Genomic DNA, 26,730 nt, shown 5'->3' with positions numbered 1-26,730 from the left:
ATGCAACAACAGAGCCTTCTCTTTGGCAGGCAACCTCCTCAAAATATGCCCACTGGACTTCACAGTGAGAGGTTTGGCTTCACCTGGGTGCGGGAATTGTACCACCAGCAACTTTCCCTGCCAATCCTTCTACATGACAAAGCACATATGGAGGCAAATAAGCTAATCCTTCTTTGGAAGAATAAACTGCACCTGGCAGTCAGTTTATAGGAGTGCCAGACAGAGAAGATGTGATTGTGAGGTACCTGGGGGATTGCTACAAAGCAAGCTGGGAAAATCCCCACCTGGGATGCCTGCGATAAAACCTAATCACCTGCTGCGATAATTGGCCTCTGAAAGAGATACATGCTAATAATAGTATCAAGTCATAGGTTATTAAACTGCCGAAAGGTTAGGAATATTTGCCTATTGATTACAGAATTCCTGAAAATGGCAAAGCCAACAAAGCTCAAATAAATGAATCAAATGAAACTCTACAAAAAGCAACTGTGCATCCTGGTAAGCAACAAAGAAGACATCCAGGGATAGGTCACCCCCGCAAATAATAGAACACAGAGAATTTTCTCAGAGAACAAGATGGATCTCTATAAAAGTTGAGAAACCCCACCACCACTTCCACCAAATCATCAAAATAATGTTGACATAGGGCACCTGGTTGGCTCAGTCGTTAAGCATCTGCCTTCGGCTCAGGTCATGATCACAGGGTCCTGGGATCGAGCCCCGCATAGGGCTCCCTGCTCGGTGGGGAACCTGCTTCTCCCTCTCCCCCTCCCCCTGCTTGTGTTCCCTCTCTCGCTGTGTCTCTCTGTCAAATGAGTAAAAAAAAAAAAAAAAAAATTTAAATAATGTTGATATAGAATATAATTAGGAACAGGAAAATATTTTTTTAATTTTGTAAATAGATGGTCTATCTCACCTTCCAAAACATGTCCATTTAATTTCTCTCTCTCTACTCTGAATTTTCTAATGACAAGAGGTGGTTTTAAAACATGTCTGTGATATCAGTGATACTCCTCCCATTGAAAGATGGGAGATTATCCTCCCTTCTTAAACATTAGTGAATTGCTTGTAACCAATGGTGATGCTGCATGACCTCCAAAGCTAGGCGGCTTCTATCTGGCTTTCTTGGGACACTCATTCTAGGGAATTCATTTTTAAAAAGGCTACCCTGAAACCACCATGCTGAAGAAGAGGAGTAAAGAAGCTTTTATTCACAGCCCCGGCTATTGTTCTAGCTTACCACCTTACTTCAGCTCCCAGTCATGCAAGTGAGCCAACCTGAACATCCTGTCGTTCAAGCCTTTAGATAACCATAGTGATAGCCAACATGTGATCACAATTGCACAACAGACCCAATAAAGAGCTGCCTAGTCAAACCATTTCCAAATTCCTGAGCCATGAAAGTATGAGCAAATAAAATGATCATTTTTTTCACACCACTAAGTCTTGGAGTAACTTATTATGCAAAACATTATTGACCATTCACCAAACTTCCAAAAAATCACAGTTAATATTTTGTAACACCTTTCAATTTACAAAGTACAATCATATAATCTCATTTAATTTTTATAAGTATCATGTGAAATATGTACAATTATCATGAATTGCAGAGAGTTGGACAAATGCTTAATATCACAATCAGGACTCAGAACCTCATCATTTTATTCCCATGGCACTCAACACTGTGCTGACTCTCAAATGTGGTGAAATATTTTAAGTAGCTAAAAATTTTATCTATGCAAAAATGCTAGAGGTCAATGAAAAAAACTGAAAGCATTGGTCCTTTGATATTTCCAGATAGACTGTCTCTTCATACATTTATATGTTCTTATAGAATTTTTAAAATAATAAAGCAATTCCTAGAGAGTCTAGATGGCAGCCAGTTCTTGCATTTCTTTATATTTGTAAATAACACAGTGATTTTTCTGTAATTTTATCTTCAACATTATAAGGAACAGACCAGGTTTCAGGAAATGAAATAAAGCTGAATTTTAAACAGGCATGGAGAAACTTACATTTCATACTAACTCTCTGGATTTCACATCTCAAACACACATTGGGAATTGATTGGCGTCCTAAAAATCTAGAATTTGCTTAATCTAAAAGAGTTTGCCAAATTTGGCATGTCGTCTAGGTATTTTGAGTTCCCCTGTATTAAGTTTTTACAATGGATAAATCAACAAAAACACATTTACTTTTTCCTATTGAGGGCACTGATGTGATACAAAGAAGTATCAAACGTGCTTCCAGCCTTACAAAAGCTTACAGTCTGGTTGGGGCTATTCAGAGATAAATTTGTATGATGTAGTAGAAAGTATACTGAATTAGGAATATATTTCCCTACATACCTAAAAAAGGTGCTATAAAGATTAAAAATGAAAATGCTTTGTAAGTCACAAAACGCTAAGAAATGTAATATAAAATACATGTATAAATTAAAACAGAAAGATTTCATCCAAAATGGAGGTTGGATCCCTGCTCTGTTTTTAGAAAGTTGTTAAGTTGGATCTTACTGGCTGATTCCACAGTAAAGGTGAATTAAGCCATACCTTACTAGCTCACTTCAAAAGAGATAACCCAGGGCGCCTGGGTGGCTCAGTTGGTTAGGCGACTGCCTTCGGCTCAGGTCATGATCCTGGACTCCCGCTCCCTGCTCCGCAGGAAGTCTACTTCTCCCTCTGACCCTCCCCCCTCTCATGCTCTCTCTCTCTCAAATAAATAAATAAAATCTTTTAAAAAAAAAGAGAGAGATAACCCATTAAAGACTAACTCCTGATCACCCACATCATATGGAGAAAAAGAAATGTTTTCTGGGCATTGTAATCAAGATAGACCTTAGCAAGATTCCAGAAATTCAATCAAATAGGGATCACCAAAAGTCAAAGTCAAGCTGAGGTTTACTGGCATAATACATAAATTATGATGCCTAATTAAGGTGCAAAAAAATTGTGGTATTTACAAACCATTTCTATAAATTTCTTAGAGCAATTTATCTAGTCTATGAGAATAAATATTTACATACTCCATAATTGTTATGAAGTCTTCATTTTCCTTAAGTTTGTTGTTTTTGGTTTTTTCTTCTATCACCACTAATAGGACATGAGTTGGAGAACTGGGTATAGTTCTTTTGTATCAGGCATCTAATTTAATGCGATCAGGAAAATACTGCCAGGAAATATGGGAGTCTCTTGAAACACTGGGAATACAGACGAGAAGCCGCCTGTTTCTCTCGACTTGTAGTATCTGTTCTCATCAGTTTAAAAACAAACCAGAGGACGAAATCGCCTTGCTCAAAGGGATGTCAAACGCCAGCAGGATGGGACACTGACTTGTAAATCAAGACACCAATATCTTGATACTAACTACAACCACGTTGGTCTCTAACAGTTTCCTCTCTCGTTAAAAGAAACAACAGCAGGGGAACATAGAACATTCGAGAAAATCTTATTGAGGAGGTTCCCGTTCAAGATGGTGACATAAAAGGATCCTAAACTCAGCTCCTCCCACGAACATACCAGATCTACAGCCACCTGTGGAACAACGTCCTCTGGGGGTAAAAAAAAAAAAAAAAAAAAACAAAACCAGAACTGGCTGAAGAACTCCTGTGCCTCAGCAAAGGACCACACAGACGCGCAACGCGGAGGAGAGGCTGGGACCCAATCTCTCTGTGAACCCTCCGCCCTCATAAGCCCTTGTGAACTCAAAACCCAAGCTCCTCCCGGAAGAGTGAAGACTTCGAACCCCACATCAGGCACCCCCAACTCTGAAGACCTGCCCCTGAGAGACAAGCCCGCAAAACCTCTAGCTTTGCAAACGAACCGGGCCCGCGTTCAGGAGATAGACTCACAGACCGCGCAGACGTGAGAAGCAGTTCTCGCAGGCCGCGCTCCGACTCACCGGCCCGGGGTCCAGTGAGGAATCGGCGATGGGGCAGCCGGGGCTCCGTGTGGCTGAGGCTCCCGGGCTCGTCTCCGAGCGAGGACTCGAGGGGCAGGCATCTGGTTTGACTCGGGTTTGGAAGCCTGCTGAGGTCCCCCCTGGGGTACTCTGGTGGGCGCCATCTTTGCGCTTTCCGTCCACGGCGCCAGTGGCTCTCTGAGGGGAGATTTTACGTGCGCCTGGTGCCTGGTTTTTACGCCAGGTGCGCGGTTTACGTCAGGTGCCTGCCTTTACACCAGGTGCCTGGTTTACGTGAGGTGCTGGGTTTTGTGTCCTGTGCCCGCTCTTTACATCGGGTGCCCTGTTTTACCTCTGGTGCCCAGTCTTATGGCTGAGGCCCCGGTTTTACGCCCGAGGCCCCCCGTTTTTGTGGCTGCCACCAGGGGACACCACTCTCACCTGGCGTTGGTGGCCAATAGGGCTTACACTTGCAGTCCCACAGGAGTATATATTTGCACACTTTAAAACTACTGTCTGAGGGTCTGGTTTTCCATCAGGCTGAATCTCGGCACCCACTTAGATTCTCCCCCACGACACCCCTTTGGGGACACTGACAGGTCTTCCCACGCCCTCAACTACTAGCAGCCACTAAAAATAGGCGGCTTGGACAATCACAAAGGTTTGAAAGACAACCAAGAGCTAGGGCAGATTTGAACGATAAGGTTCATCTCCCACAGGAGAGGTGGCTGTTTTATCTAATGCATAGAGGGTCCAGAACGACACAGAGAGTCAAGCAAAGAACAGGAGGAATATTCTATAAACAAAGGAACAGGGTAAAACCTCAAGAGGGGGAACCCTAATGAAATGGAAATAATTTCCCTTTTAAAGAAAATCTTACTGAGCATTGATCAGTGTGATGAAGAAATGGAGGTAGCCAATACTGTCAAGATGAGAAACACACAAGGAAAAATAAGTAAACAAGGAAAATATCAGATACTGGAAAGTATCAGATACTGGAAAGTATCTGAAAGTACTATAAGTACTACTTATTATTATAAGTGTAATAAAATAGCAGCATTAGAATATAGCAGATATGCAGGCTCTCTCAACCTCAGCACTAGACAATTCTCTGTTGTGGGGGCTTTCTTGTGCATGAGGGAATGTCTCCCAGCAGTATGCCTCCTCTAGCGTGACAACCAAACAATGTCTCAGGACATTGCCAAATGTCCCAGGGCAGAGAGAGAAAACTCCCCCCCCATCCACGTTGAGATCCACTGTAATAGTCACTAGATGATGCCTTTCAGCTCCAAATTTTTATCATCATACTAATACCAGAATATAACACTGTACACACTGGACCTGCCCCAACCTCCCTTTTCAACCAACCTTTGTAATTATAGACGCCATCCTCTTCTATACCCAATTGTAAAACCTGCTGAGCTGTTTGCCTCAATAACATTCCAAACCTGTATTGTAGGAATTGAAAACACCGTCAGACCCTGTAGAATAGATGACAAGGTGTCCTGAACTATTGACATAGTTAGGAAACTCGATGAATAGCACTTCTAAGCTATTACCTCGAGACCGACAGGAATGCTGTAGACTTTCTCCAAATGCAAGCACTCATCTTCACCGTTATAAAAGATAACCCATTACCATGGCAGGAAATCAAATCTGCAATAAATTTCAAAAGAGAAGAATGATGAGGAGGAGGCATAAAGGACTGGTAGAAAATCTCAAGTGAGAACATGTTCAATGCATAAAAATGGGAGGAGGGCTGTTCAGACCACGACAGCGCTGGGCGCAGGGTGTGGTCTGACGCTGCTGGTAAACGAGAAGGCACCGAGAAAACTGGTGGAAATGTGTCAAGAGAGTTTAGAAAGTAGCCTTTAGACAAACCCTGCTCTCCGTCACCCAAATCATTTTCAAATTAAGTTGAAACCGTGGCAAAGAAAATCTTTATATTTGATCCTGGCTGCATTACAGAAACTCCATTTGGAAGCTGTTAAATAGTTCATGACATTTAAACTCACACCTGAATAAAAGTCCCCATCTTCCTTTCTTTGTGCTAAAATTTTAGGGCATATCCCATTGGAGATTTTTGAGCAAGAAACCTCAAAAACTCCAGGAAATGTTTAATGAGCATAAGGAGAAATAATTGAGTGATTAGATATTTGTAGCAAAAATTTGGTTTTCATGAGTTAACTTTTTCTATATAATATTCTTACAGATTCATAAATTCATTTTTAATAGGGAATTGACCTGACCCTTTACTTATTATCATCCAAAGTTGATAGTAGTTATCTATTTTGCTTATCTACTAATCTACTATGTTATTACAATTTAAAGAAACAAAACACAGGAATCTCGAATCAAAAAACATAACGTTAGAACAATTGTTTTCCTTTGTTTGTCTGAAGAATTTATCACAGATTTCCCTTAAATAAGAAGTACAGGTTGGAAAGGCACAGGAGTCAGATGCCGTAAAATACCTCCTCTACCATCCACCAGCTACATGATTCTGTTAATTCATTCAACATTGCTGAGAATCAAGTTTCTCATGTATAGATTGGGTATAACAATTATACACTATTCATAGGGTGAAGATAAAAAGAAATGGCATGTAGGAAAATGCTTTGCAAAAGTTCTATGAAGTGCTATTTTGTTATCTTATTATTGAATTAAAATTAAATGGGACCACAATATGGTTGAAAACTTCCAAGCATGCGGATGTCCCAAAAGGTCCTCTTCAGTTTGATTAAACTTTACACTGGCTTCTTCCTGACTCTGGGCATTGACCTCCCTTTCCTCTGAGGGTTTTCTTTTAAAAAACCTGTAATTTCTTTCTCTGCCCCTTCGATATGTAAATCTTTTTAAAGACCTTTTGCCCATTTTGCAGGAATATCTACATCTAGGAGCTGAGAGCCATCTTTTTGAAATGTTAACTTCAAGGGGTATCTCCCAGTTTCCAGGAGAAGGAAGGAGCCCAACTTCCATGGGCGCTTTGCTCCAAGTGAAACGACCTTCTGTCATGAAAATAAGTTTACTTTTCCTTTGGGCAAGGCCAATCAACAAACACAAATGGATCCCTCCGTATCCCAGCGATTCAAAACTCTCCCAGCCTTTGTCTCAGCAGAGTTGAGTTCAGACTTTAGTTCTGGCACCTCTCGCCTACTGCAACAGCCTTGAATAAAGTTTTCCCTGCCTGCTAAACTGTGCCCTCACTATTCTTGCTTTGATACATACTTGCAAAAGAATGAAGATATTCTGGGATGCATTTGCCACAAAATTTAACGAACCCTGGCCCCACTTGTGACTCTCCTGATCAGATCTCCCACCAGTCTCTAATAGATTGTAACCTCCTGAACCAGAGGGACTAATCTAAGAACTGACCACATCGAACAATGGCTTCTCTATATAAGCATGTATTCATATATGTGAATCAACATGTAATATTACTGTTTCAGTCCCTGAATCTATTCCAGTATAAATATCAGAGTTTAGGGGCACCTGGGTGGCTCAGTCAGTTAAGCACCTCCCTTCGGGTCAGGTCATGATCCCAGGGTCCTGGGATTGAGCCCCAAGTTGAGCTCCCTGCTCAGTGGGGAGTCTGCTTCTCCCTTTCCCTCTGCCCCTCCCCCTACTCATGCTAACTTTCTCAAATAAATAAATAAAATCTTTTTAAAACAAATAAATAAATAAAGATCACAGCTTAACTTATTTCAAGATGGAGCCCTTGAAATGCTTCTATGGGTGGTCATTATGGTGATGCTACAAAGCGACTTGCAAAATAAATGCATTTTTTTAATTTTATTTTATTATGTTATGTTAATCACCATACATTACATCATTAGTTTTTGATGTAGTGCCCATGATTCATTGTTTGCATTTCTTTTTTTTAAAACCACTTTGAGGTATGGTTGACATACCAAAAGCTATACATATTTAATGCATACAACTTGATGGGTTTGGAAATAAGTATACACCCATGAAATCATCACCACAATCTGTGCCATAAACACGTCCATCACTTCCAAAAGTTTCCTTGCACCCTCTTTACCATTTTGTGTGTGTGAGAAGAACACTTAATATAAGATCTATCCTCTTAGCAAATTTTTAAGTATACAACACAGTATTGTTCCCAATACGCACAGTAGATCTCTAGGACTTATTCATCTTATATAACTGAAACCTTGTTCTCTTAGACTAATACTTCCCTGTGTCTCCTCCCCCCAGTCCCTGGCAACCATGTTTCCACTTGCTGCCACTATGATGTACATTCTTCACGTAAGTGGTATCATGCAGTATTTATCCTTCCGTGCCTGGCTGATTTCACTTCACATAACATCCTCCAGGTTCATCCATGTTGTCGCAAATGACAGGATTTCCTTCTTTTTTAAAACTAAATAATATTTCATTTTATGTGTATGCCACATTTTCATTCATCTATTGATGGACATTTAGGTTGCCTCCATGTCTTAGCAATTGTGAATACTGTTGCAGGGAACATGGGAGTGCAGATATCTATTCAAGGTAGTGATTTAATTTCTTTGGATATGTACCCAGAGTGGAATGCTGGATCATATGGCAGTTCTATTTTAATGTTTTGAGGAACTACATCCTGTTTTCCACAGTGGCTGCACCAGTTGATATTCCCACCAACCATGCACAAGCGTTCCCTTTTCCCTACATCCTTCCAACTTTCACCTTTTGTTTTTTCATATTTTTTTAAATAATAGCTACCCTGACAGGCGTGAGGTGATAGTTCATCGTGGTTTTGATTTGCACTTCCCTGTTTAGTGACATTGAACCCCTTTTCATAAACCTGTGACCATTTGTATGTCTTCTTTCAAAATAAAAATACATTTCAACACGACTTTACAAAATGATGACTTTTGGAGATGTATTATAGATGGGTAAATATACAAATTTCAAGAAATAGCTATATGAAACATTTGTCAATACTAAATATAATTTAAACATAGTTAATTTATTTCTAAAGCATTTCTACTGAAAGATGTAGAAAGAATAAATGTAGCCCAGAAGCAAGGCGAATGAGAAGAGTATTGAGTCTTAGGGAAAAAAGCTAGGGAATATAAAACTCCTCTCTTATAGTCCTTCAATAGTTTCCAATTACTTAAAGCATAAAGTAAATCACTTTACCAGACCAAAGCCTTTGCCAAAAACTGGACCAAATCAAATTTCTCCCCTTACTCACTTTGAATTTGTTCTTACATCCCTGACACTCAGTGTCTTTTCATGAATGGAAAGGAATTGCTCCCTACTTCTAAGAAGCTGAAATAGCCAAATCTCTTAATACAATTACCTAATACATTCGTTTACATAATAGGGTTTGCAAATGGGTAATGCAATCATTGTGTCACATCCAAACCCAAAAGCCGTATGAAATCTCCTTACATCCCAATCTGATTAGTACTCTACATTTTTCAAAGCAAGTACACATCTATTACCTTATTATCACTAGCAGTGAGTTACATATTATTACTAGTTCACTTTATCTGTGAGAAACCTAATGCTAATAGAGTTTATTTTTATAGCTTTATGAGATATAATATACAAAACCTGCACATATTTAATATATGCAATTAGATGCTGAGAGTTTAAATACCTTACTTGCGTGTCAGGACAGAACTTAAGAGACCTGAAGCGTCCAGCTCTTGATTTCAGTTCAGGTTGTAATTTCAGAGTCCTGAGATTGAGCCCACATCAGGCTGCACGCTGGGTGTGGAGCCTGCTTAAGATTTTCTCTCTCTCTCTCTCTCTCTGGGGCACCTGGGTGGCTCAGATGGTTATGCATCTGCCTTCGGCTCAGGTCATGATACGAGGGTCCTGGGATCGAGCCCCACATCGGGCTCCCTGCTCAGTGGGGAGCCTGCTTCTCCCCCTCCCTCTGCTTCTCCCCTGCTCATGTTTTTCTCTCTCTCTCTGTATCTCTGTGTCTCGAATTAATAAATTAAAAAAATCTTTAAAAAAAAAAGATTCTCTCTCTCCCTCTTCCTCTGCTCCCCCTCTTTAAGAAAGAAAGAAAAGACCTTAAGCCCATTTCTCTGTTGGATGATCAGATTCCCAGGAGTGATAGAAGCAATCTTTGATTCTGCAACACCCTGCATGTTTCCAGAGGGACTTTAGGACCAGAGTGCACCCAAAGTGATAAAAGATGTACATGACATCCCCAGGACAACTGAGAGGGTTAATTTAAGGTTTTACCTGGATTCCCCCTCGCAGGAGGTGACCACATGGTACAGATTGAGAACGGCTGGTGCTTCTCTGTATTTATAGTCATAGGCACATAAAGGCCAGAGGGGCAGCTTCCTGAAAACCCTGCCTAAGGAGAGCCTCTCCACAGACAGGGTGTGTTATTGGCTGACAAGAACTGTTCCAGGAATTTTAAGGCCATGAGAATTGATCTCCAAAAAGCAGAATGCTGCTGAGTCTCCAACTTGGTATAGCCCTTGCCATGCAGCTACATCTTTCATCCTTCACTTACATTAAAGGCATCTGCATCCTCTGCTTGTGTCTGTTGATGCCTCGCTGTCAATCACGTTCTCCCTTGTGAACAACATGTAGAGAATCACACAAACTAATAAGTGGTAGATTTGGTGGTTCAGAAATTCCAATTGCATATCCAATACTCTTCTACTGTCTGCTTAATATTTAAAGGAATCCTATAAGACAAACCTGCTAAATCACAGAACAGATCCCAAAGTTTATAATCAGAAATGAATAAATGCTCTAAAGTTGTTGGGGGAGTTCTGTCTCTGATTAGGATGTGGAATGGTGCAAAAGACCATCACTCCCATGGTAACAACTAGGAAAAAAAAAAACACTTTCCTATAAAGCTATCAAAAAGCAGTGGATGGATGCAAAAAAAAAAAAAAAAGCTTTAATGAGCTAAATTCCAGAGAGACAACCCAAGAGCTGCAGAAGCTTCCACACCTAGCGGCAAATTCCAATCTGACTATGGATACCGGGTAAAGTACACTTGTCGTGGAAGGAAGCAGGAGGTGTGAGGAAAAACCAGCCATGCTTTAGCAACAGTGAAGCCAGCAAAGGAAGGTGGAATCTGTAACAGCTCAAAGTGTAAAATCATTGTTCAGGACAACATATTCCTCCACCCCCCATCATCTATATGTTCTGAGAAAGTAGCAGAAATCGTTATGAGGACAGAGCTAAAAGACAAAATTTTAGCCATTTCCTGGTACTCGGATCCCAGGGCCCTGCAAAATTTGAATCCATACGGGAATCATAACTAACTAAGCTAAAAATCAAACCTCTTCAAGTTCAAATCCTGGGAGGATCAAAGGGATTTATTTGTCCCTCAGTTGTAGCAATAGTAGTAAAGAAAGTTGGGGATTGAGCTGAAGGACAAAGTTAAATCCCCTAAATCATATTTGAAATCAGACATAAACTAGCTGCAGTTGCAGTGAGGCCCTGGCCCAATTCGAAGTCAGTGGAACCAAAAGGAACAGATCCTGGCGTGGCTGCCTGACTGAAGAAAGTTCTGGTACCCTGTGGGAAAAAAGAAAAGAAAAAAGAACAGAGATCACATTTCACTGTTTGTCAATGACTGGTATAGAATAAAAACTTATAAAATATGTAAAGAAGTAGGTAAGTTTGTGTGCCTGGGTGGCTCAGTTGGTTAAGCGACTGCCTTTGGCTCGGGTCATGATCCTGGAGTCCCTGGATCCAGTCCCACATTGGGCTCCCTGCTTGGCAGGGAGTCTGCTTCTCCCTCTGACCCTCCCCCCTCTCATGTGCTCTCTCTCTCTCAAATAAATAAATAAAATCTTAAAAAAAAAAGAAGTAGGTAAGTTTGACCCATAATGAATAAAAGGAAATTCAATAAAGGCAGACCTACTAATGACTCCACTATTGAAATCTGCAAAGACTTTATTTTTTATTTTTTTTTAAGTAGGCTCCATGCCCTGTATGGAGCCCAACGCGGGGCCTGTACTCACAACCCTGAGATCGAGACCTGAGCTGAGATCAAGAGTCAGGAGCCCAACCAACTGAGCCACCCAGGTGCCCCCGAAATCTGCAAAGACTTTAAAACAACTGTTTTAAATATGTTGATAAAAAAAGATGAATAAGTTAAATGATGGTAGATTTTACAAGAGATCTGTAAACTAAAAAAAATAAAGAAAATTCAAATTATCAAACTGAAAAGAAATGAAGTTTTTTAAAAAAAGTAATTGAATCCTGCTGGAGGCTGAGTCAGTCCCTGCCTGGACCTCTTCATGGGGACCTCTCCACAGTGCGCGTGGGTTTCCTCACAGAAAGGTGGCTGGGTGCCAAGAACAACCGTCCCAAGAGACAGGCAGCAGAAGCTCCCAGTTTCTGTTGTCAAGCAGTCACAGAACCCAACTTCAAGAGTGGAGACATAGGGGCGCCTGAGTGGCTCAGTCAGTTAAGCGTCTGCCTTTGGCTCAGGTCATGATCCCAGAGTCCTGGGATTGAGCCCTGCATCGGGCTCCTTGATCAACAGGGAGCCTTGCTTCTCCCTCTCCCTCTACTGTTCCCCCGCTTGTGCTCTCTCGCTCTAGCAAATAAATAAAATCTTTAAAAAAAAAATAGTGGAGACATAGACTTTACTTCTCAGTGGGAGGAGTGTTACAACTGGGGGACCACTATTAAACCCACCACCCCAAAAGAATGGATAAACAAACGGTGGTATATTGATAGATACAATGTAGTTCTACTTAGCAATAAAAGGGCACAGGTATTAATACACACATCATCTATGTGTTTCAAAAACATAATGTTTAGTGAAAGAAGCCAGACTCAGTGGAGGAGTAAATACTGAATCACTCTATTTAGATGAAGTTTAAGAACAATCAAAAATAAATCAATAAAATGACAGAAATCAGAAGAATGGCTGCCTCTGGAGGAGCAGTGGACTGAAATGGGGCACAAAGGAACTTTGGAAAAGGAGAAATATTCTGTGTTTTCATTTTCATGTTGCTTTCATAGGTTTATACATGTGTCAAAACTCACTGAACTACTACATACTTAGGATTTGTGCATTCTACTGTATATAAGCTAGACCAGTATAGGACTGATTGAGACACAAATAAAAAAATCGTTGAAACACAAGCTATTGTGTAGTTCTGGATTAGATACTGATTTGGACAAATGAGCTATAAAAAAACAAAATTAGGACATTTGGAAATATTTTATTGTGTTTATGGTATTGAGTGAGATAAAATTTATTTATCTTTAAAGACCAAGATAGTTAGCTGAAAAAAACATATTTTAAAACAAAGTGTGCACTATGATATTGTACTGTTAAAAATATATTACAGAGGATTTTTTTAATTTTTTATTGTTATGTTAATCACCATACATTATATCATTAGTTTTTGATGTAGTGTTCTATGATTCATTTTTTGTGTATAATACCCAGTGCTCCATGCAGAATGTGCCCTCTTTAATACCCATCACCAGGCTAACCCATCCCCCCACCCCCTTCCCCTCTAGAACCCTCAGTTTGTTTTTCAGAGTCCATCGTCTCTCATGGTTCGTCTCCCCCTCCGATTTCCCCCTCTTCATTCTTCCCCTCCTGCTATCTTCTTCTTTTTTTTTTCTAACATATATTTTATTATTTGTTTCAGAGGTACAGATCTGTGATTCAACAGTCTTGCACAATTCACAGCGCTCACCATAGCACATACCCTCCTCAATGTCTATCACCCAGCCACCCCATCCCTACCACCCCCCCACTCCATCAACCCTCAGTTTGTTTCCTGAGATTAAGAATTCCTCATATCAATGAGGTCATATGATACATGTCTTTCTCTGATTGACTTATTTCACTCAGCATAACACCCTCCAGTTCCATCCACGTCATTGGAAATGGCAAGCTCTCATTCCTTTTGATGGCTGCATAATATTCCATTATTACAGAGGATTTTTAAGGCAATGAAAATACTCTGAATGATACAATCATGGTGGACCCACACCATTATACATTTGTCCAACCCACAGAATGCTCACCAAGAGTGCACCCTCATGTACACTGCAGACTTTGGGTGATATGATGTGTCAGTGTAGGTTCAATTGTAACAAATGTTCACACTCCCATGGGGATGTTGATAGTGAAGGAGGATATGCATGTGTTGCGAGAGGGGGCATATGTGAAATCTTTGTATCTTCCCCTCAATCCTTCTGTGAACCTGAACCTGCTCCAAAAAATAAAGTCTTGGGGTGCCTGGGTGGCTCAGTCTTTAAGCATCTGCCTTCGGCTCAGGTCATGATCCCAGGGTCCTGGGATCGAGCCCCGCGTCGGGCTCCCTGCTCTGTGGGAAGCCTGCTTCTCCCTCTCCCACTCTCCCTGCTTCTGTTCCCTCTCTCGCTGTCTCTCTCTCTGTCAAATAAATAAATAAAATCTTTTTTAAAAAATAAAATAAAAATAAAAAATAAAGTCTTAAATATATCTATAATATTACTCACATACATTCATAGGAAAAGTGCAGGTGGAAATGCTCCAGGGTGTTACTGTGGTAATCTCTGTGCCATGGGATTGTATGCTTTCATTCTATATTTTTGCTCGCATGCTATTTTCTAATCTTGTACAATGCGCAAATACTGTTTCTATGACAATGAAAGTTTGTATGAATAATTTGCATTTTGTTTGTGAAAACAGTGCTGAAAAATCATTTCTGCCCCCAAATATGCCATTTTTACCAAGTGTTAATTCAATTAAAAAGTATTATGTGCAGTATATAATAGAAGATTGAATAAAGCCTAACAACAGGTGACCTGTGTTAATCACTGTGGTTCATGCCTGTTTTTAATCCTTGCAGCCTACAGATAAGGAGCCTGAGGCTCCTTATCACATTCACCACATTCGCCAAACTGGCAAAAGTCAGAGTCCCCGCTTTTCCTTACTCCTATGTAATCACTCATGGAGTTAATTCTACACTTGCATTGTCTCCTTCATTCTCAAAGAACTTTTTTGAGATTGCAGAGATTCAGACGGTGAAGCCGGGGATCCAAAGAAGTAACTTGCCCAAGATCACACAGCCAGCCAGGGGCACAGCCCAAAACGAAAGCGGGTGTGTCTGCGACCGACCAGCAAATGCCACACTGAATCCCTGGTGCTACCAGCAGCGTTTTCACGGGAAGCCCTAGCAGAGACTATAACCCCGTGATTCTACTGCACAATTTATAAAACACCCAGATAAGAGACGTGATATTTAGGTAGGGTTTTTTGAAGGAAATGAGCCCCTCCACTTCTTTTAAATCTAGAATGAAACCCTGATCATCAGAACATTGCACGTGTGGAACATATTAATGTGGCCTCAGTGCTTATTGAAGGATGGGCTCAGTAAACGTTCCATGAAGCCCACAAACGTGTTTGCAGTGGAGAAATCCCTTGACTCTCACTGTCTTACTGATAAGGTGAAGCTCCCAATGAGAGCTAGCCTTTAAAATTAGGTATGGGGGAGGGGCAGGGTGCCTGGGTGGCTCAGTCGGTTGGGTGGTTGGGCGTCTGACTCTTGATTTCGGCTCAGGTCATGATCTCATGAGTTGTGGGACGGAGCCCCTTAATGGGCTCCTCCCTGGCAGGGAGTCTGCATGAGTCTCTCCCTCTGCCCCTCCCCCGCCCCCCCACACACACACTTGCTCGCTCTCTCTCTCAATATAAATAAATAAATCTAATAAGTAAATACATAAAATTAGGTGCTGGGTGAAACTTTACATTCCTTGAGAAATTCCCTTAGCATTTATTTTATTTTTTATTTTAAAAACACTTCAATAGGGCTTACTTGTGCCAGCCAATGTTCTAAATGCTTTACTAATACTGGCACATTTGAGTCAATCCTCATCAAATGCGTATATAAAGAAGCCACTTTTATCATCCACATTTAACTTAGGAGGAAACTGAGCCACAGAGTCATGACTTCATTTGCTCAAGGTCATACAGTTCATAAGTATCTTTTTTCTCCCCCCTTCACTTACACTATTCTCTTTGCCAACGAGTATGCTTTCTTTCTTACTGGGTCGCTAGCAGGTTCAGAGGCAGAATTTTTACCTGTCTTCAGCAGCTCTGGAAGATTCTTTCACCTGTAAATATGCATTTTGTTTTCCTTTGTTGTTCTGATATCAGAGTATATTTTGCATTCTCTTTGTTCCTGGATAGACAGATATAGGAATAGAAATAAGGGTGGAGCCAATGACTGAGATCTAGATAAAACTGCAATTATGTCTGCAATCCCTAGATGCTAGAACAAGTACTCTGTAGCACTAAATCAAGGGGAAAGAATGATTTCTGTAATTGATTAAAGGTTAGTAGAAGTTCAAATTAAATCAGATTGTGAAACAAATATATGAATGAAGTTAATTTAAACAAGAGGCTGAATGTGTTTAGACAAATGGGAGGAGAATGGTAGTTTTTTTTTATCTGCTGAGCAAATTCAATGGGATTAGAAGACAAGACAGGAGTATGTACAGGAACTTGTCATGGCACTGCTTAGAGCTTTTCTCCTTAAAGTGATTTTTCTCCTGTGGAGTCCAGAAAAGCAATATATTTAATAAGGCCCCCAAAAGCATTCAGGAGTCCAGGTATATAAACCACCTGCTAGAATACAGGAATACTAAGAAATACCTGTTCTTGGGGCGCCTGGGTGGCTCAGTCGTTAAGCGTCTGCCTTCGGCTCAGGTCATGAACCCAGGGTCCTGGGATCGAGCCCCGCATCGGGCTCCCTGCTCAGCGGGAGGCCTGCTTCTCCCTCTCCCACTCCCCCTGCTTGTGTTCCCTCTCGCGCTGTCTCTCTCCGTCAAATAAATAAATAAAATCTTAAAAAAAAAAAAGAAATACCTGTTCTTGCCTTTTGTTGCAGATAAGAACCTTCAGCGGTGACAGATTTTCATTTGTAATCATTCACAGCCAATTCCAATTTAGCACTGAGGGGCGAGTTTAGCTTTGCAGCTGAACCAAAGCTGCTCCACACAACAGACTGTTTTTCAACTTTGTTTCTATAATATTCCTTTGTCAGGAAATGATGAGAACTGCTCATGGGCAATGGATGGCTTCTGTGAAAATACACACCTGTGTATTTGGAGGCTATTTCTTTATAAAGATGCTTATTCATGGATCATTCTGGAAATCATGCGAAAGGGACTGCCAACACTATGACATCAACACAGGAGCTGAGAAGCCAGGTGAACTTACCCTGGCCGCAAGAGTCACCTTCACAGGGCACCGGTGTGTGGCAAGGTGGTGGGACTCCACATCTAGGGCACCTGGATGTTTTTCATTTGCTTGGGCTACGATAATAAATACCACGGACTGGGTAGCTTAAACAGCAGATATTTTTTTTCTCACAATCCTGGGAGCCGGACATCCAAGTTCTAGGTATTGGCAGGGCTGGTTTCTTCTGAGGCACTTCTCCTTGGCTTGAAGCTGGCCACCTCTCCCTGTGCCTTCACAGGGCCTTCCCTCCACTCATGCCTGTTTCCTAATCTCCTCTTTTTCTAAGGACACCAGTCATATTGGATGAGGACCTACCCTAATGACCTCGTTTTAACTTAATCACCTCTTTAAAGACCCCATCTCCAAACACAGTCACATTCTGAGGTACTGGGGGTTGGGAGTCTAGCACGTGCATCTGGGGGGACATAATTCAGCTCATAGCATTATATCCAGGCACTCACACCTCCTCACATCTCCCTACCATGTTCTGAGAAGATTGGGTATTTTGGGACCGAGACATCAATCGCAGCAGTTCCGTTGCTCAGAAGCCACATCAATGACTTTAAAAGCCGATGATTTTCTGCCTAAAGTCATTTGAACAGACTTAAGGAGAGAAGGATTCCAACTACAAAATAAATTAGGATCCCGGGTTTTTAAACTCTTATGTGACATAAATGTGAATTGAGAATATACCCCAGACTAGAATTGGAATAATAGGAACGGAAGTGACATTTTAATTTCTGAGACCCCGTGTAGGCATTTAGCGAGAGCCAAAGGAGAAAAGGAGTTGAGAAGCGAAAAAAGGAGCCACGGCTCCCCAAGAAAATTTTAAAATACAGTGAGAATACACTCTAACACAAACCTTCCATGACAACACCCTCATCAGATCGGAGAATTGAGAGGAAATTGGGAAGGGCAGATTATACATACATTGATGCAGCCTTCCTAATAGTCAAAGAAGATGCTGTGGGGGGAGTTGACATGGTCTATGAATGAGTCAGAAGGCGGCTCATTAGCCTCCCGGTAATGAGCCTCCCGGTACTCACTGTGTGCTCTGAATATTGCAGGCTTTCTCACTGTTTGCACAGTTTGATCCACAATAGCTCAACCTCCTGAAATATGAGCCATTGTTTCATTTCACTAAAGCCAGGCCTTTCTGGGTTAGAGCTGAAGAAAACAGTACACTCACCAAACCCAGAGTCCTCCAGGTGGCCCCTGCAGAGTTGGTAGATTGCGCAGAACAGTGTTTGTCATCCAAAAGCTTGGGGTACACACACTTTGCATTGTCTGTTATTTGTTGCTGGTATTTGTTGAGTCTTGTGTTGCTAAAATGTAGTTACAGTTTGGATATCCCAAAAAAGTTTGCAGCTTTTTATAACTTGCTTGACCCCAGAAGCACTCACACTGTGAGACATGCAGATGGAGTCCAACTGCCTCATTTTTCAGATGAAGAAATAGAGACACAAGACTGATGCCCCATTTCCAGGGGCAGTGCTAAGACCAGAACATAAATACCCTAATTCCCAGAGTCCTTTCTTGATGCCATTGAACTTCTTGCTAATGAGTACTGGTCTCTGGACTCAGAGAGAGGAACTGTGAAGATATCTATTCAGAAAATCTGAATCTTCAAGTTGGAATATAACTTTTGATGTAACTGATAAATTTAATCCTCATAAATTATGCACCAACTACTGTATAAAAATTTGGATTTAGTTTACAACTGGGATATTCAAATAAAGAAAAGTTATAAATTGAGCAAGTTAAATTTTCACATTGAAAAAATCACTTCCATAAATTAACACCATCTAGTTACTTTATACTAGTACAGAAGTTCAGGAGGGTGAAGGTACACACGGACAAAGGAAACCCATAGAAAACACAAAATTCTCAGCCATAATATCTATTTCCTTGTTTCCTGGCCACTTAGGAAAAGTACAATTTTAACTTCATTTTTTTCTTCCCCTAAGAACAGGAGTGCCAGGTCAAATACAGGATGCCCAGTTAAATTTGAATATTAGATAAACAATACATCAATTTTTAAAATAAGAAGCTCTCAAATACTGCATAAGATATACTGTATTTTTGTTTTATTTTGTTTTTTTAAATCTGGCAATTCTGGCAACAAAGGATGCTCACACTTAGTGAAAAGGCCTCAAGGTCAGTAATAGATGAAAAGTTTATTACGAAGCCAAGGAAAGGGTGGTCATTATTCAAGAAGGGAAGCTAAGCTGCGAATTGTGCAAGACTGTTGAATCACAGATCTGTACCTCTGAAACAAATAATACAATATATGTTAAAAAAAAAAAAAGAAGAAGATAGCAGGAGGAGAAGAATGAAGAGGGGGATATCGGAGGGGAAGACGAACCATGAGAGACGATGGACTCTGAGAAACAAACTGAGGGTTCTAGAGGGGTGGGGGGTGGGGGGATGGGTTAGCCTGGTGATGGGTATTAAAGAGGGCACATTCTGCGTGGAGCACTGGGTGTTATGCACAAACAATGAATCATGGAACACTACATCAAAAACTAGTGATGTAATGTATGGTGATTAACATAACAATAAAATTATTTTAAAAAACGGAAGCTAAATTCTAAAACATAAACCCAGGACACCTGGGTGGCTCAGTCAGTTAAGCGTCTGCCTTCGGCTCAGGTCATGATCCCAGGGTCCTGGGATCGAGTCCCACATTGGGCTCCCTGCTCAGCAGGGAGCCTGCTTCTCCCTCTCCCACTCCCCCTGCTTGTGTTCCCTCTCTCTGCGTCAGATAAATAAAATCTTTAAAAACAAATGTAAACTCAAGTAGAGGAGATGAGAAACTAAGGGATAATTTTATAGATTAAATTCCATTTCCTACATTCTCAACCAGAGCCTCAGTGAAAACTACCACATGTAAGCCTGTGTTTTAAAAGGTAAGTTTGGGGGTGCCTGGGTGGCTCAGTGGCTTGACTGATACAAATCTGCATATTTAGCATTCATGATAACAGCAAAAATAAAGTTAAATCTAAATATCCTGATATGATCAGTAGGGAAATTTATTTTATTAAAATGAAAATGATATTAAGAAATATACTCATAGAAAATGCACATTAGCAACATCTCTCTACTTATTCATACACATTTAGACATGTTCGGTGTGATTATTCGCTTTGTGGAAAGAAGACATATTGAAATGGTAGAAATAGACATGGCTCAGTCTACATCATGGAGATGCAGACATGAGAAACAGGAAGAGCGTATATGGTCTGGCAATCTTGAGATCCAAAAAAGAGGGAGGAGACGGGGTGAAGTTTAGAAAGTGTTTGTGTAGGGGACAATGGATGGAATCATATAGGGAATACCCTGGCTCCAGGAGGAAGAGCATGTGTTCAGCCAGAGAACCTGAGTATGTCTCAGAGTTGGTACCAGGCTATTTCTCCTACAGGTTAAGTTGTAACCGCTATAAATAAGTCAGGGCATGTTAAAGCAGGTTGTCTCGCTCAGTTCCTGCTGGCCAGCACTGTTTCGTGGTTGGGGGTGGGGGGTAGGGGAGATATGAGTAGGAGTGGAGCTCACTCTCCAGGAAGTTTTCCCACATCGCCTTGTGTTGCTAGACAGACAGCAAGCAGCACAAGCTGTTCTCCCTGCCCCTTACCCACCATCACTGAGGGTCAGGCCCACCTCGAAAGGGGCGAAATAAATCGGATGACGACAAGAGTCAAAATATATTGCTAAAATAAGTTGAAAACAAGTAGCAGTCTTCATTCCAGAAACAGGTACCTGAAGTATTTATTTGAACTGTTTTATTATAGGCCTTCTCTGCTAAGTAACTAAATATGAAATTTGTTACCATATCATTTAAGATGCACCTTTATGCTCCAAGGAAAAATACTGCCCAATCAAAAAGCAACAAATTCCAAATACCACAATAAGAATTAACTGTATGCCTAAATCCAAACCAAGTTTCAGTGTACCTTGACTAGCAAGGTACATCTAGGTACATCAAGAATCAGACCTTCTTTGAGAATGTGGCACAGTAATTCCCTCTTTGCTGACTTAATCCCCTTCCTACTTTCTTTTTCTGTTTTTGTTTTCTTTATTACATCAGGGACTATACAGTCATTTTCCATGAAATTTAGAACCAGCTAAATCAGGTAATAACATTGCAAGATTTATATTTAATCTGGATTATCTTTTTTTGATGAATTTGATGTGTAACATTATGTAAGTTTAAGGTGTACAGCATGTTACTTTGATACTTTTATTGACATGGAAAAATAAAAGACCCAGTGCAAGCCAATTGAGTGTAGGGATGTCCTCAACCAACTTTTTTTTTTGAGGGAGAGAGAGAGAGCGGGCAAGTGTGAGCAGAGGGTAGAGGCAGAGAGAAAGAGGGAGACAGAGAATCTTAAGCAGGCTCCACGCCCCATGCAGGACTCAGTGTCACCACCCTGAGATCATGACCTGAGCCGAAATCAAGAGTCCAACGCTTAACCAAATGAAGCACCCAGGTGCCCCTCCAACCAAGCTTTTCATTGCATGCCTGTCAATGTAAGTCTTCACAGAAGCAGAAGCCAAGTTAGGGTTAGGCATGAGGGATAAGCCTGTGGTGGATAAAGAGGGAGGGAGCTCTCAGACTATATTGCAGAATGACACCTGCAAGAGAAAAGAGAGAAGGAAGGGGTGGGGAGGAAAAGCCTTCATCTACAGCAGTTTTAAGAAAACTTCAACCAGGCCAGTGGCACATCCGTGATTAAAAGTCACTCGCTAAAGGACTCTTGTGTTAAGCCTAGAGCATAGACTCCATGGTGCTCAGTCTAGACGGAAGACAGTCCAGGAGAAGCACGATCTCAGCATGAATGCAGCGGAGAAACCAAAGTGGTGGCAGCTGGTGCTGTCAATCAACTATGCTCTCAGCAGCAGCTTCTCTTTCTTTTTACTTTTTTCTTGAAGTATAATTGACATTAGTTTCAGGTGTACAGCATAGTGATTGACATTTGTATACATTGCAAAATGATCACCACACTAAGTCTAGTTACCATCTGTCACCATACGAAGTTACAAAATGTTTATCTCGTGATGAAAACTTGTAAGATTTTCTTTCTTAGCAACTTCCAAATTGCAACACAGTATTATCGACTCTAGTCATCATGCTGCCCATTACATCCCCATGCCTTATTTATTTTATAACTGGAAGTTTTATATACCTCTTGATGCCCTTCACCCATTTCACCCACCCTGCCCTCTGGCAAACACCAATCTATTCTCTGGTTCTGTGAGTTCACATCTTGAGATTCCACATGTAAGTGAGATCATGCAGGTTTTGTCTTTCTGTGTCTGGCTTATTTCACTTAGTGTGATGTCCCCCAGGTTCATCCATGTCATTGAAAATGTCAGGATTCCCATCTTTTTATGGCTGAATAATATTTCTCTCTCTCTCTGTGTGTGTGTGTCCCATTTTCTTCATCCACTGATGGACCTTTAGTTACTTTCCATATCGTGGGTATTATAAACAATGTTGCAATGACTATGAGAATGCAGATAACTCTTTGAGATACAAATTTCATTTCCTTTCCTTTGGATATATATCCAGAAGTGGAATTGCTGATCATATGATAGTTCTATATTTAGTTTTTTGAGGAACCTCTATACTGTTTTCCAGAATGGCTGTACCAATTTACATTCCCACCAACAGAGCACAAGGATTTCCTTTTCTCCAAATCTTAACCAGTGTTTGCATCTCTTGTCTTTTGATAACAGCATCCTAACAGCAATGAGGTGATACCTCATTGTGGTTTTTATTTGCATTCTCCTGATCGTTAGTGATGTTGAACACCTTTTCCTATACCTGTTGGTCATTTGTATGTCTTCGGGAAAATGTCTATTCAGTCTTCTGCCCATTTTCTAATCAGATTCTTTGGTTTTTGCTATTGAGTTGTAGGAGTTCCTCATAGATTTTGGATATTAACCCCTTACCAGATAGATGGTTTGCAAATATTTTCTCCCATTCTGTAAGTTGCTTTATCATTTTATTGTTTCCTTCACTGTACAGAAGCCTTTTAGTTGGATGCAGTCCCACTTGTTGATTTTTGCTTTTGTTCCTTGTACTTTTGATGTCATATCCAAAACACCACTGCCAAGACCAATGTCAAGGGGGTTTTCCCTGTTTTAATCTAGGAGTTTGATGCTTTTATGTCTTCCATTTGAGTCTTTAATCCATTTTGAGTTAATTTTGTTTAAGTCGTGTAAAATAAGATGGAGGATGGGGGTCCAGTTTCGTTCTTTGGCATACAAATATCCAATTTCCCCAACACCATTTATTGAAGAGACTATCCTTTCTCAATTCTCGGCTCCCTTGTCAAATATGAGTTGACTGTGTATGTGTGGGCTTATTTCTGGGCTCTCAATTCTGTATCATTTGTCTATACCTGAGGCATGGGCTGGCGTGACACCTGCAGAGTCCCTTGGCAGATGTTGCTGGTGGCAGGACCAAGGCCAAACAGAAATATAACCATATCCCCAGAGGGGAGGAGCTGTTTCTGGGTCTGTAGCTAGGACCACCGTCAGCAATTCAAAAACCTGAGCATGGGCCTGCTTCTCAAAACAGCCCTCTTTGGTCTTGGGCAATGTTAGTGTTTTACAGTCTCCTACCTGGATCCCAAAGCTCCCACAAAGGCACTTTTGTCCATTTGGCTGCCAAATGATTGTTGCTGAGCAGGCATCCAGTGGGACCTCCTATTCTGCCATCTTGCTGATGTCACTCCCTGTGAAAATATTATTTGTTAAAAATTATTTTGTGTGTGTTTGCCTTGTTGCCTGATTTAACATCTTTCCATAGTCTACCCAAAGAAACCTCTCCAGGGTATGTTTATAAGACTTTCTATCAAAATTAAAACAGGTTAAGCCTCCAACTCTGGATTTCTGCTCAGGTCATGATCTCAGAGTTGTGAGATCAAGCCCTGCATCAGGCTCTGTACTGGGTGTGGAGCCTGCTTAAGATGCTCTCCCTCCGGGTGCCTGGGTGGCTCAGTTGGTTAAGCGACTGCCTTCGGCTCAGGTCATGATCCTGGAGTCCCGGGATCGAGTCCCACATCGGGCTCCCTGCTCAGGAGGGAGTCTGCTTCTCCCTCTGACCCTCTTCCCTCTCGTGCTCTCTATCTCTCATTCTCTCTCTCAAATAAATAAATAAAATCTTTAAAAAAAAAAAAAGATTCTCTCCCTCCCTCACCCTCTGCCCCTCCTCCCTAAAAAATTTAAAACAAGCATTCTTTATTGGTGAAACCAAGAACATATTCCTTTTCTACAACTTCTAAAACAACTTAAACTTGTATGTACCAGAAAACAGAAACCTCTGCAGACCAGCATCATCTAAAGCAAATCTTAAAAGATGAGAGTAGGGCACCATATGGGTAATGAACCGTGCAGCACTTGCTTCAAGAGGCACCCAGTTTGAAAAGAGCATTGTCAGGCTGACGGAAGCATTTGTCTCAGTAAATACTCTTCTTCATTCCTAAAGCACTCAACCATGAGAAGGTGAGCACAGACAGCAGTCTAAAAGTCTCTAATGAATACTTGTAACACACAAGCCAAAAAATTCTTGATCTATCTAACCTTTGTGAAAAATAGCAAGAGAAGAGACGGGGTTAAAAATGAGGAAGAGGCATCCACTTCCAATTATGACGGGACAGCTTGTAGCAAAAATGAACCTCTCAGCAAGAAAATCTTTAAAAGATGAATAAAATACAGAAAACATCGGGTCCAAGGTATTAAAGAGTTACCAAGTCAGCCAAGACTCAAGGAGCCAAGTTGCTGGAAAGACCAGAACAGTGAACTCAGCATTCTGGGTCCCCTTCCCTTTAAGCACCTGATGATTCATACACAGGGCAAAAGGAGTTTTAAAAATCCAAAATAGGGGCATCTGGGTGGCTCAGTTGGTTAAGCGGCCAGTTCTTGATTTCGGTTCAAGTCATGATCTCAGGGTCATGAGATTGAGCCCCATGTCTGGCTCTGTGCTTAGCCCAGAGTCTGCTTGAGATTCTCTCTCTCCCTCCCCCTGCTCTCTGTCTCTCTTTCTAAATAATTAAATAAAATCTTTTTTTTAAAAAATCCAAAATAAAGAGGGAATATGCCCCAATTTATTTCATGAGTCTGACCCAAATTTCATATTAAAATCTGAAAAGGACATTGCAAGAAAAGTTAATTACAGATTAATATCTATCATGAACATAGTTGTAAAGTTGATTTCAATATTATGCATAAATACGTAAAGATAATACATCATAATCTATTTGCATTTATTCCAGGAATGCAACATTGTTCCCACATTAGGAACACTAAACAGAAAAAAAAAAAAGAAAGAAAGAAAGAGAAGAAAGAAAAACCAAACAATTCATTCCAGAAGAAGAGGGAAAAAAAAATCTTCTCAATAGGTGCCAGAAAAGCACTTGAAAAAATTCATTATAAAAACATGAGCAAAGTAGATATAGAAGAATCTGACATTAGTTTGATATTGAGGGATTACAAAATACTTAATGGTAAAATGGTAAACATTTAATGGTAAAATATGGAAGCCTTACCTCCTAAGATCAGGAACATGACAAAGTACCATCTACCGTCACGTCTATCCAACACCGCATTTGAGATTTTTAGCTGTGCACCGATGTAAGTAAAAGAACTACCAAAGCATAAGGAATACAAAAGTAAATATACCTGTGATTAGTCATAGACAACACAGTTATTTATGTGACATATCCAAAAATATTCCACAGAAACACTATTAAAGTGAATCGAGCAAAATTGCTCAGTAAAGTCAGGATGAAAAAGTTTCATTGTTATCTACCAGAAAGTAGAAAATTAGTTTTTTAAATGATCCTTATAAAAGCATAAAGAATACTTACGGATTACCCTCACAGAATATGTACAATACTTTGTCATGGAAAACTAAATACAATATTAAGAGAAAATAGAAAAGATCTAAACAGAAGACAAGTGTCCATGAATTGCAAGACACAACATTGTAGACATAACTCCTTCTAAACTGATATATGCATTCAATACAACCCAAATGCAAAGCCCAGCTATATTTTTATCATGTGGAAATTGAAAAACTGCTGTTAAAATGTATGTGTATATTTAAAAGGTCACAACCTAAGACAATTTTGAGTTCCAATTAAACAGAATAGAGTTCAAAAGCACAGCTATTCAAATATGTCCATGTGCATTTTTACAAAGGGGATACTCAGGGGCGCTTCCGTGGTTCCTTTGGTTAAGCATCTGACTCTTGATTTCAGCTCAGGTCTTGATCTCGGGGTCATGAGTTCAAGCTCCCCCATGGAGCCTACTTAAAAGTAATAATAATAATAATAAATAAAAATAAAGGGGGACACTCCAGGGAAGTGCCAAAAAGAATAGTCCTTTCAGTAAAATTTCAACGTGGAAAAAAATCATTCTTGACCCTTCCCCATACAATACACAAAAGCATTCTAGAGGTTGTGAAGATGTAAATAGTAAAGGCAAAATAATAAACTTTTAAAATAACATAAAGGAGAAAATATTAATGAGCTCAGGGCAGCAAAGAAAAGGAGAGAAAACCGTCTCCAAAAATAAATACCACAAATTACTCTTATCTACAATGTTAAAATGTGAGTGTGTGTGTCTAG

At 40.5% G+C, this 26,730-nt stretch overlaps 1 protein-coding gene across 1 annotated transcript in view; it reads right to left on the bottom strand.

Moving 5' to 3' along the window:
• The window catches only part of LOC148163179 (uncharacterized), a 184,910-nt gene that overhangs the window by 36,392 nt on the left and 121,788 nt on the right, over positions 1-26,730 (bottom strand). Inside the window, exons 6-12 of the mRNA XM_088027497.1 lie at positions 25,648-25,745; positions 23,723-23,835; positions 15,935-16,034; positions 10,388-11,409; positions 5,457-5,553; positions 5,266-5,345; positions 3,898-4,095 (exon numbers count right to left, since the gene is read on the bottom strand). Coding sequence (XP_087883623.1) covers positions 3,898-4,095; positions 5,266-5,345; positions 5,457-5,506 — 328 coding nt within the window. The 5' untranslated portion in view covers positions 5,507-5,553; positions 10,388-11,409; positions 15,935-16,034; positions 23,723-23,835; positions 25,648-25,745. The remainder of the gene's footprint in view (positions 1-3,897; positions 4,096-5,265; positions 5,346-5,456; positions 5,554-10,387; positions 11,410-15,934; positions 16,035-23,722; positions 23,836-25,647; positions 25,746-26,730) is intronic.

This window comes from Eumetopias jubatus, unplaced genomic scaffold, assembly GCF_037043125.1.
Source record: "Eumetopias jubatus isolate StellerSeaLion01/CBP00866 unplaced genomic scaffold, mEumJub1_p1.0 scaffold_10, whole genome shotgun sequence".
NCBI lineage: Eukaryota > Metazoa > Chordata > Mammalia > Carnivora > Otariidae > Eumetopias > Eumetopias jubatus.
Note: the sequence above shows the minus strand (reverse complement) of the source record. Positions and strands in the feature narration are given on the sequence as shown.